General features: G+C 44.5%; 1 protein-coding gene across 4 annotated transcripts in view; it reads left to right on the top strand.

Moving 5' to 3' along the window:
* ptprea (protein tyrosine phosphatase receptor type Ea) overlaps nt 1-11,444 on the top strand; it is a 61,455-nt gene extending 50,011 nt beyond the window's left edge. For all 4 annotated transcript variants that reach the window (XM_062525880.1, XM_062525879.1, XM_062525881.1 and 1 more), the window contains 16 exons: nt 1-79; nt 1,131-1,221; nt 2,090-2,166; nt 2,336-2,372; nt 2,478-2,575; nt 3,540-3,659; nt 4,596-4,759; nt 5,926-6,061; nt 6,359-6,508; nt 6,754-6,847; nt 6,972-7,048; nt 7,251-7,385; nt 7,568-7,693; nt 7,967-8,118; nt 8,761-8,896; nt 9,093-11,444. The exon at nt 1-79 is cut by the window's left edge and continues 58 nt beyond it. In XM_062525880.1, coding sequence (XP_062381864.1) covers nt 1-79; nt 1,131-1,221; nt 2,090-2,166; nt 2,336-2,372; nt 2,478-2,575; nt 3,540-3,659; nt 4,596-4,759; nt 5,926-6,061; nt 6,359-6,508; nt 6,754-6,847; nt 6,972-7,048; nt 7,251-7,385; nt 7,568-7,693; nt 7,967-8,118; nt 8,761-8,896; nt 9,093-9,167 — 1,747 coding nt within the window. In that variant the 3' untranslated portion in view covers nt 9,168-11,444. The remainder of the gene's footprint in view (nt 80-1,130; nt 1,222-2,089; nt 2,167-2,335; nt 2,373-2,477; nt 2,576-3,539; nt 3,660-4,595; nt 4,760-5,925; nt 6,062-6,358; nt 6,509-6,753; nt 6,848-6,971; nt 7,049-7,250; nt 7,386-7,567; nt 7,694-7,966; nt 8,119-8,760; nt 8,897-9,092) is intronic.
* The last annotated feature ends 306 nt before the right edge of the window (nt 11,445-11,750 follow it).

The raw sequence follows: 11,750 nt of genomic DNA on the forward strand, positions 1-11,750 counted from the left end.
CATCCCTGTAGAACACCTGGAGGAGGAGTTTAGGCTACGCTCCGCCGACGATGGGAAACTTTTCAGAGAAGAGTTTAACGTAGGTCTATTCATTTTGTCAATCATGGAGGACTAAGAAATTATTATGTTTATGTCAGCTAAATACCATAAACATAATTATGTCATATTTTTTTCCGTTTCTTCAGTCCTCCTTTTCCCTCTTGTTTAGGTTGTCTGGAGATGAATTCACTTCTCATAGCATCATTTTCTAGCCCTGCTGTATCCATTATATATATCCAGTGTATTCATATTGTGTCTTGTCCTATTGTATCCATAATGCATTCATGATCGTTTTCTATAACAAGAGATTGAATATTGGCAGTGATTGTGTTTGTGTCTTGGACTAGAAATCCATCTTGGCTAACATCATTGTCTGATTACTGCGATTGTTCTGCTGTAAAATATTCCGCCTCGAGCCAGTCAAGCTTCCAATTTGGGTGATAGAGCTGGAATGGCATGACATTATGGGTACACAGTTAATGTATTCCCAATGTCACAGAAAAACACTTGTTGGATTCAGTGAGAACTTGCCATCGCTCACTGTCTGATAGCTGAGACGGGCATAAATGAGGATCTTGAGTGCGTTCGTGTGTGTGTGTGTGTGTGTGTGTGTGTGTGTGTGTGTGTGTGTGTCTTGCCGTTACTGACTCACGGGCGTAATTCCCCATGGCTCCTCTCCTCTCCTGTCCGGGGCCGTGTGAATCAGCAGGAGTCCGTGCCAGCTCAGACGGTCCACGGTGCCTGTGAATCAGGCCCTCGCTCTATTAAATAACGCGGCCCTAAAATGTGCGGCTTTGTGGAAAAGGATGTTTATGCTGAGCGCTCCTAATGGAGCCCTGTGTGCGTCCCGGGGAGGGGAAGTGGCTATAGAGACGCAACAAAGCGCCATACATGCCGGGCCAACAAAGTGCTGTCCACCTCGCATTCACCGCATTCTTCCTGTCTGTTTTGCTCCCCTCATTCCTATGGCTGCCAGACTTAATGTTGTGTGAAGGAGCACGTCTTGAGAGCTAACTACTGGCGCTCGTTCCAAACTGTGCTGCTGGGTTTTTTTTTTGCTGACATGCCGGTCTGTGTGTGTTTTGATTTAGTCATTGCCAGGAGGTTACACCCAGGGGACGTGCGTGGAGGCCAACAAGGAAGACAACAAGGAAAAGAACAGATACCCCAACATCCTACCATGTGAGTGCTGGCCCTCTCTGATCTCTCCCTGGGCTCCTCTACACTAGGAGCTGCCATCATAACACCAGTGATTTGTGTGGCAGGCTGGCTGCACACTCTCATAGACTACAGTATAGCCTTTCGGCTGAAGGCCCGTGTCTGTGCCTCTCTCTCTCTCTCTCTCTCTCTCTCTCTCTCTCTCTCTCTGCGTGAGAGATAGCGACAGGAAGCTTAAATTTGGTCTCGAGCTGAGGTTGAGTGCCACTGTTTCAAACGCACCTTTAGACAGTGATCACTTTGTGCTAGTTGCTCTCGGCAGCTCTTCCTCCGCTCATATCAGCGGACTTCTTCTTTCACAGTCGCAATTCCTCTTCTATTCAGTATTCATAACGCACAGTCCTTATAATGTGTCATGTGGAAGTTAGCTTAATATAGACAATGGGGGATTTCTCGAACCCTGTCACAGCCCTGGCAGAATCATGATTTCGTGTGAAGTCGCACTGAGGAACTGAGAGAGCAAGGGTAACGCTTACTTGACCCTGCATATGTGTCTCATGAACATATACCTGATTCTGGCAAATGGCAATTATGATTGTTTACACTCATCCGTTTTCCTGACAGCTTTCATGGATGCTAAAAGCATGTGACAAAAACTGTCAGCTCATCTAAAATGAAAATGTTGTGGCATTGCTAATAAAACATATGAAACTGTTGCATCAGACATTAACACTCGCACAAGACAAGTGTGTTTTAGTGACTGACTGGAATGTGAATAAACTGGATTTATGTTTTACTGATCCCCAGCCAAGGTCACCAGTTGTGTTTATCACAGTGAACCATTGCCTTTTGTTCTGTCTGTGTATAAAACAGCCTTTTCCCCCCGTTTCAGATGATCATTCAAGGGTTGTGCTCACCGTCCAGGATGGAGATCCCTGCTCAGACTATGTGAATGCCTCGTATATTGACGTAAGTGTGTGTGTGTGTGTGTGTGTGTGTGTGTGTGTGTGTGTGTGTGTGCGCGCCACTGATAAGCAATGCAGAGCACTTGTATGAGCTGCTCCTCTCTGAAAGAGCCCTCTGTCCCATTGACCTTTAATAGGGCAGCACTGAATATTGTTATTCCCCCCATCCACAGGGCTACAAAGACAAGAACAAATTCATCGCAGCACAAGGTAAACGCAGTGGCAAGCGACTCAATTGAATCTGTTGTGGCTTTTGAACGCTGTGCTGTGTTACGCAGACAGGCCGAGTGACATTCCTCTCCCTCTCCCCCTCAGGCCCAAAGCAGGACACAGTGGCAGACTTCTGGAGGATGATCTGGGAGCAGAAGGCGTCCACCATCGTCATGCTCACCAACCTGAAGGAGCGGAAAGAGGTGCGGCGCTATTCTCACAGTTGTCGCCTTCTCACACACACACACACACACACACACACACACACACACACCTTCACACCCTGCGCTGCATTAAGCGGCCGCTGTGGTCAGCAGGGTCACAGCCCCCGGTCACTGTGGGCTGGCCCGCCTGCTCTGCTCCGCCATCCCCTACAAAAGCCGATGTCAGGCCCATTAGGTGTCTCACTTTCAATCTCTCCTCCGGGCCCAAAGGTCATCTCGTCTCAGCAACAAAGGTTCCATGTGGGTGCCTGCCCCCATGCCTCTGTCTGTGTGTGTATGTGTGTGCGTGTGTGTGTGTGTGTGTGTGTGTGTGTGTGTGTGTGTGTGTGTGTGTGATGTCCCGGGCAGCTTTACAGGGTAGAAGGAGAAATCAATAAGAGCAGAATGGGGAGGGAGATTAAAATCAGCCTTTGTGTGCCCCCAGAATCAATGATTGAATAACGCTTAATAAAGCCCTGGAAGGCTTTATCGTAATTAGTCAGCAAACTCTCATTAAGTGGTTTTATCCGCGTCTCTCTGGCAGACAGCGTAATTCTGATTGACTGGCGGGCCAGATTAAGCCGTCTGATTTGTGGTGCAGTGTCTTAAAAGTCACCTTTAGCAAACCAGCGCGGGCTATCACTGGGGCCGCTGACTACTCTCTCTCTCTGTCTCCCTCTCTCTTTCTCTCTCTCTCTCTCTTACTCTCTCTCTCTTTGTCTGTCTGTCTATATTTCATCTTCTTTGTTGATCTTTCCCCTTCTGTTACATAATGTCTCACTCTCTGTTTCATGTCCTGCTCTTCAGTGCAGTGCTCTGAATCAGGTTTATTTTTAATGAGAGCTAGAAGTTTGAGAAATTAATCTGACATTAATGACGTACACTGTTATACCTAATACTGTTCAGTATTAACCGTTGTTGGATGAGTTGACTGTATGTGAACTTGGAGTTGCTGTTTCCTCAGGACAAATGTTACCAGTACTGGCCTGATCAAGGTTGCTGGACTTACGGGAATGTCCGTGTGGCTGTGGAAGACTTCACAGTCCTGGTGGACTATACCATACGCAAGTTCTGCGTGCAATATGTAAGTATAACTGTTTTGGAAACAATTCCATGCTGTCCATTGTGTATTTAAAAAAGCAGCGCCAAACTTTGGTCTAAAACTAGCATGCTAACAACAAAAGGCATACATAACCTTGCAAACACCACCCAGAACTTTGTTGGCACTGATAGTATCATGCTAAGATGCTAACTGGTGTGTTTTGGTGATAAAGTCAGCAGTGTTCTGTGAACACAGAACTGCATGGTGCATATCCTGAATGGTTGGTGGTAACGACACGTGTTTATCTGTCCTTCACATATGGAATCAAAAAGAATTGGAAAATCATACCAAAACTTCTTTTTGCTGCTTTACAGTTTAACAAGCATCCATGTTTCAGCAGTGTAAAACACAATTGGATTAAGTACAGTACATAAAAGACATGGGAACAGTGAGGAACATTGTTTTACTTTCACGACCCACAGATTTGTCTATGGGCTGTGTCAGGTTTGATATTCCCACTGGCCAACATCAAAGCTGCCCCTCAGCTCTGGGCTCCTGCCGGCCCTTGATGTGTGGTGCTGAGAACAAGGGCTGGAGGAACCACATGAAGTGCAACTGAAGCCCACCCTAAGCACCCACATTAACCATAACTCACTGCTTTCAAAGCCCAACCCTGAGGGCCAGACAGTAGCCACTGGGTTTCTCTGTCTTTGTCTATGTGTGTGTGTGTGTGTGTGTGTGTGTGTGTGTGTGTGTGTGTGTGTGTGTGTGCGTGCGTGTGTGGCTGTTATCATGAAAGTGTGAAACCACTGGGTTTCTATTCCTTTGTGAACATGTGTGTGTGTGTGTGGGAAGAGACCAGGTGTGCCATGAGTGGAGTGTGTGTGTGTGTGTGTGTGTGTGTGTGTGTGTGTGTGTGTGTGTGTGTGTGTGTGCGGGGGATGTCCAGACACTGACTCTCTTGTCTGTCCTCTGCAGCAGGCCAGCGATGGGACCAAAACCCCCAGACTGGTGACCCAGATGCACTTCACCAGCTGGCCTGACTTTGGAGTGCCCTTCTCCCCCATCGGCATGCTCAAGTTCCTCAAGAAGGTTAAGCAGGTCAACCCGTCCTACGCCGGGCCCATCGTGGTCCACTGCAGGTAGGATAGCATGTAGAACATAACCACTCAGAACCACCACAAAACCTCCAGTACAGGATATCCCCACCCCTGCACTGAAACTGCTCAAGTGTGCAGTGGTGGAGGTGACTTCCTGTGTCAGAGCTGGTACAGGACAGAAGCTCAGTCTCATTGTCACATAATGTGTGATTTAGTGGGACTGCACAGGCCAAGTGAGGATAGATCCAAGAGAGAGTGGTAGATCGTTTACTTTCTGGGAGACTGTTTACTTTCTAACAGACCACACAGCAGACACACTACCATGCACATTTTTATAGCGTACCACAGACTCCGTGTGAGAGACTGAGAGACTGTCCGTCTGAGAATCATTGAGCTGCTGCCCGTCATCTGTTGTCCATTGAGTTGTGACTAGCAGTGCAAGCTCTCATTGGAGGACCTTGTGCATTGTGTCTATGGAATGCCACTAATGGGAGGCCGTTTGTATGATTTGCATTATGATATGACTCAGCCCCAGTATCCATGAAGCACAAATATGCAGGTCACCATGAGAAAGTTCAATGGAGTTCTGGGCTTTCGAGCAGACAACCCCTGACACACAGACGGCAGTGTTTCGCCATCGTTAGGACACATAGCATTGCCCTGCTGACCTGTCCCTTTCAAACAATCTCATAGTGCTGAAAGCAACACACACAGCCATGAATGGAACCATTCAGCAACGTCTCAGTAGGTTGCCCTTGTGAGACAGCTCCCTCTTGTGGTCGTAATTTAGCATTGCAGACAGACATTATTCCACTGAATAGTATATATTTTTCTGTAATATGTCACAGTGTGTCATATTGAGTGAAGTCTTACTGACTATACAACAATATTGGCCCACATTTATATAATCTAATAAAATAACCATTATTTAGTTGACTCCATGCGTTCACAATTTAGTGTGTTGTCATGTGCTATAGTCATCTCTAGCTCATGCAGTTTCCATTAACGCCACCCTTTTACGTAGTGATCTGTTATGCGGGGGAACCTGTTATCACAACTTGTTCTCTTGAAACTTACACCTTAATACTTAAATATACATTTCAAAGAAGACAGGATAATTTTACTCATTTAGTGCAAGACTGTATTTCCTCAGTTTTACATCATTTCCTGACTGTATTTCTGTATTTCTTGTGCCTTCCTGTCTGCAGTGCTGGGGTGGGCCGCACAGGCACCTTCATTGTCATCGATGCCATGATTGACCTGATGTACGCAGAGCCCAAGCTCGACGTCTTCGGTTTTGTGTCCAAGATACGGGACCAGCGTTCTCAACTTGTTCAAACAGACGTAAGTATTGCAACAGCGACTTCTGTTTATGAAGTTAGCTGTGGAGATGGAAAGCCCCGGCTTCAGAAAGTAAAAGTCCCCCAGTGTCTTACTTCTGCCTGAGCACTTAACAGGTGACATGACACCACTACTGATCACTGATCTGTCTGTGGGACAGTGGTGCTAATTAGAGTCAGCTGCTATAGTGAATACTTGAAGAGATATCTGGTCGCACTTGCTGACCCCAGGTTGTCCAGCTCTGATTGGTTGACAGTGCTGCCTGCTCTAACGTCTCCTTCTGTGCTGGTCCCAAACCAGATGCAGTACTCGTTCATCTACCAGGCTCTGCTGGAGTACTACCTCTATGGGGACACTGAACTGGATGTGTCCTCGTTAGAGGGACACCTGCACAAACTGCACAACACCGTGACAACTGGTGACAGGGTAGGACTGGAGGAGGAGTTCAAAGTAAGTCCTGGTGCCTGATTGGTTCAGACAATCCTTTTCGTTCCACTACAGTAGCACACAATAACAGTATACCTAATGTATATTTTTGTTAAATGCCTCTGCAAACGTAACTGATAGTATCTACTATACATTAACCAGTATCCCCCCTCATTGGCCTTATATCAACATTGGTACTTATGTTAAGGGATCATGAGCATGTCTTGTCAGATATTAAAACAATATGTTTTTCCTCTATTCTTCTTCAGAAACTCACCAACATGCGGATCATGAAGGAGAACATGAGACATGGGAACCTGCCGGCCAATATGAAGAAGAACCGAGTGCTCCAGATCATCCCCTGTAAGGAACACGCCACATTAAACGTGCCCCTCAGACCTCTCTACCAGACATGAGATATGACTACAAAACAATTGTACAAGCTCTGTGTTCTGACAAAAACGTTCTTTTTGCGTTTGCATTTCAGATGATTTTAACAGAGTTATTCTGTCAATGAGGAGAGGTCAGGAATACACTGATTACGTCAACGCCTCTTTTATTGATGTAAGTGCTCATGTCAAGTCCTCATTTTGACCTTTACAAATATTGCGGTGTGTCTCCGTGTGTGCGCACACCTCCATGTGCATATTTGTGCGTGTGTGTACATGTGTGATTGCGTGTGAGTGTGTCCGTGTCGTGGTGTGTGTGTGTGTGTGTGTGTGTGTGTGTGTGTGTGTGCTGAGGATTGTGCTGTGCTGCTCTGCAGGGTTACAGGCAGAAGGACTACTTCATCGCCACACAGGGTCCCTTATCTCACACAGTGGAAGACTTCTGGAGGATGGTGTGGGAGTGGAAGTGTCACTCCATTGTCATGCTGACAGAGTTACAGGAGAGGGAGCAGGTACACACACACACACACACACACACACACGCACACACACACACACTCATGTCCAAACATGTCCAGGCGTAAACACAGACCTCACTCCAAAAATATCCACTGTGGCGTGCGTGTTGCTGTCCAGGTGTGCTTGTGGAGAAGTGTGCGGGTCTAATGCGGTGGGCTGTTTGCTTGATCTCCAGGATAAGTGTTTCCAGTACTGGCCCCCCGAGGACTCGGTGACATATGGCGACTACACCGTGGAGATTAAAGGGGACACTCTGTGCGACACTTTCAGCCTGCGGGATCTGGTACTCACATATGGGCAGGTGGGCGCACGCTCCGTCTTCCTCCCCCTCCCCCCCCCCCCCCCCCCCCCCCACGCTGGGGGTGCAGCTCCTGTGGATTCATAAATGACTCCTTCACTGTGTGCAGTATGGGCTGGTCTCACACTGGCTCCCACAATGCCCAGAGCCGCTGTAAATCAATGTGTCTTCTTTATGGATATTTTTAATGCTTTTGCCATGATACATGATATGTTTCTGTGTGTGTGTGTGTTTGCACGTGTGTGTCTGTGTGCGTGCGTGTGTGCTGGTCTCCAGGAGAAACAGTCGAGGCTGGTGCGGCACTTTCATTTTCATGGCTGGCCAGAGATTGGCATCCCAGCGGAGGGCCGTGGGATGATCGACATCATCGCTGCCGTGCAGAAACAGCAGCAGCAGTCAGGGAACCATCCCATTGTTGTCCATTGCAGGTACAGTACATATCACCATCTCTCTCCCTCTGATTGTCTCTCTCTCACTGTCTGCTCTACAATGCATATTGTTTTTCCTACAGTGTTTGATGCATGTTTGATGCATGCTTGCCCTAAATGATTTAGAACAGGGATGAAGTATTGTCATAATGTCATTTTTATTTACGTGTATGACCGAGTCATTACAATATGATAAATAAAGTCAGAAATTGTACACTACTCTAGAGAGATTTGTTCTACCACCTGGTTATGAGCTCCACAAGATCTTTCATCTTGGACACCATTGGTTCTAGATAATCCTCATAGCAATACCAAAGATATGAGTCCCATCCTTTTGTCAACCTTGAATCAACATTGCTGTAATGTTAAATTATGGTCAATATTTCATTCATTCTTTCGTACTGACACAGAGCATCAAATGTGCAGCTGGTTATATACATACAGTAGTGTGGATGTGTTTATTGATATTTTAAAACATTGTGGCATGCATCATTATCATACTTCTTATTCGCAGAAAAGATATTTAGTGTGTGTGTGTGTGTGTGTGTGTGTGTGTGTGTGTGTGTGTGTGTGTGTGTGTGTGTGTGTGTGTGTGTGTGTGTGTGTGTGTGCGCGCGTGCGTGTGTGTGTGATGTGTTGCAGTGCCGGGGCGGGCCGGACAGGTACGTTCATTGCTTTGAGTAATATCCTGGAGCGGGTCAAGGCTGAGGGCCTGCTGGACGTGTTCCAAACTGTGAAGAGTTTACGCATGCAGAGGCCGCACATGGTGCAGACCGTGGTGAGTGCCCTTCTCTGACCCCTTTATCAAGCGCCATACGCACCGCCCTGGACTCAGCTGGACACACGCTGCACAACTATATATTTATATATACATATAACTAGAACAAAGACTTGACCATCATTATGATCATATCTGAGCTGTGATTTTTGGAAAAGAAACTGATTCTTTTTTTTTTGTCCGTGTTCATTTGCAGGAACAGTATGACTTCTGCTACAGAGTGGTACAGGATTTTGTTGACATCTTCTCAGACTATGCCAATTTCAAATGAGAAATGATCTGCCTTAAACAGTTGTTCTGTGTTGTTTTTGATATCAGGTGGTGAGGAGTTTGTACCTCATCACTGAATTAAATTGTCTTCTATTTTGCTATGCACTTGTTCTCATTGTAACTAAAACATCATACCTAGCTGTAATATATTGTCATATACTAGAGCTACTCAGCCAATTTTTGACATTATTTAAATTTTATTTTGTTTTCCATATTTTTGTCTCGCTCTGGTTACTGTTTATTTTGTTGTAAAATATTGTTCTTTTGTTTATGACGTTTGTTTCTTTTTTTAAATCTGCATCATACCAACTAAGCATTTTACTGATCATTCCATGTAATATTTGTAAAGCAGTAGTTATTGTACATGTATTTATATACTGTTTTCAGCCGTCCATCGCCAACCTTTAAAGACAAAAAACCTTTATGTGAATGTTCTCTGATGTATTTATGCAAATGTAAGTAAGGTCTTATACTTCATGACGCTGATTGATATCTCTCATTGAGAGAGAGACTGTGTTTTGTTAGGTGGAAAAAACAATCCCATGGTTGCTTTTGTTAAAGGCCAAACCCTTCCTCAGAGACATCAGAAATACATGAAGAGGTGTGAAGCTGAACTACTAAGAATAAAACTCATATATACTGCATATATATAGAAATCTCATCAGTATTAATGCTTGTTTCCAAGCTGTGAGGTTACCTCTGTTTTTTTCTCTAAAGAGGGCACACTAGTTATAGCCATACAAACACCGCATTGGAGGGAGTCTGCCATGCCTTGCAGAGTCCTCTGTGTCCCTGACATCACTGATGTTCAAAATGCTAAAAACAAATAGCAGCACATGTCTTTAAGCACACTGACCACCGAAGATTGTCCTGCAGAATTGCCAAGGAGTTCCAGCAGTTGAAAAAAAGGAGTCTGCATTTGTACATACGTCCACCCTAATACTAGTATTATATCATAGTAGTGGTGCTGTCTGAAACGGCACACATACGGTAAATAGAAATATATATATTTTGGAATTCCACCACTGCTTTTATGCTGCTTTTCTGTTTGCATGAAACAGTGCCATATTCTCTAGATGAGAAATATATTTTCAACAATAGCCTCTTACTCATAAAGTAACATAAAATTGTATTTATGCAGGATAGGATTAAGTACAAGGCATTTAAATCTCTCTATGATCCATACTGTGGCCAGTACAGTAAGTGCTCACAGATGGACATGGTGTCCATTCATTTGAACTGACCCAATGTCAGTTGATGCTTATGCACAAATGTACAATATGAAAAGTTGAACTTACCACTGAACATATATGCAGGGAGGAAACTATTTGCTATCCAAAAGTTTTATCCATGTGTTTGAGGAGAAAAATGCCATATTTAGTCATGTAGATATAGAAACGATTAATAATGGAATACCAGTGAAAAGGAATGCTGGTTCATAGTCATTGGCTAAATAAGAATGCTTTAAGCAGGGCAAACCAAACAAAGGAAGAAGCACAGTAAGGAGTTTTGTACTTTTGTCTCAGATGTGATTGGCTTGCAATATAGCCTACTGTTGATGCACAACACCATATTCACATTCTGTGCTCTGCCCAGACCAACCTCAACAGTTTTTGAAAGGTCCTGAACAAAACCTCATGGCAGCCATTTTATTCTTCCTTTTCTTTTTTCTTTTCTTTGATCTGCTCACTTTGATAAATTGTTAAAAATGCTCCTTACCTTGTGTTGAAACAAGGGATTGGCAGAGATAACTCATAAAGCATTAAAAGAGATCTGTGTTGATCTAAACACACCAGCTGAATAGCATATCAAACAGTGGTCATCTCCAAGCCAAGGGTTAATTCACTCACAGGTCGAAGCCCCTTCAGCGGAACTAGGAATGAAAACCAGTATGATCGATTCTCCAACATGAGTTCTCACTTCCTGATTTGACTGAAATGCTGCTTCCCTGGTGGTCTATGGATGACCTCAGCCCTGCATTGTCTTGCTGTTATATAACTGTAGAAACATTTCTTGAACATTGTGCTCAGCATTTGTGAGATTCATGGAGTTGATTTGGTAGCTTGCCAGCCAGATGTCTCTCCTCAGTGTATGCCTTTCCTCATTCAACTTGTCAAACTGTGTTGTGGGTGCCAACCCCAGGCTTGTGCTAATCATGACTATTTAAGGGTATGGCCAAACATAAGCTATACCATTTCCTGATTTTGTCATGTCATACTGGAGTTAGTGTCTTTGTAAATGCAGTTTTCAATATTAAATACAGTTGATAAAATCCTGATCAATTGTTCTCTGGGTGTATGATTTTTCATGATTCAAGCCAAGAGTAGTTTTCCTGTGTATTAGCCACATTGTACATAAGCCACAGGACAGTGTAGTTGGTTTAGTTAAAATAAACAAAACCATATTAATACCATATTAACTGCCCCCGTTTATTAACCTCACGGCTGAAGACATTTTGCAAAATCAATGTTTAAGATGCGGGGCATAGTTGGGAAATTATGGTAGTGCATGAAGGCGTAGCATTTTCCGGGGTAGCACATTCATTCTAAAAATAGCTGTTGCAATGCAGAAATGTGTTATGTAT

The sequence above is a fragment of the Sardina pilchardus genome, chromosome 22, assembly GCF_963854185.1.
Source record: "Sardina pilchardus chromosome 22, fSarPil1.1, whole genome shotgun sequence".
Lineage (NCBI taxonomy): Eukaryota > Metazoa > Chordata > Actinopteri > Clupeiformes > Clupeidae > Sardina > Sardina pilchardus.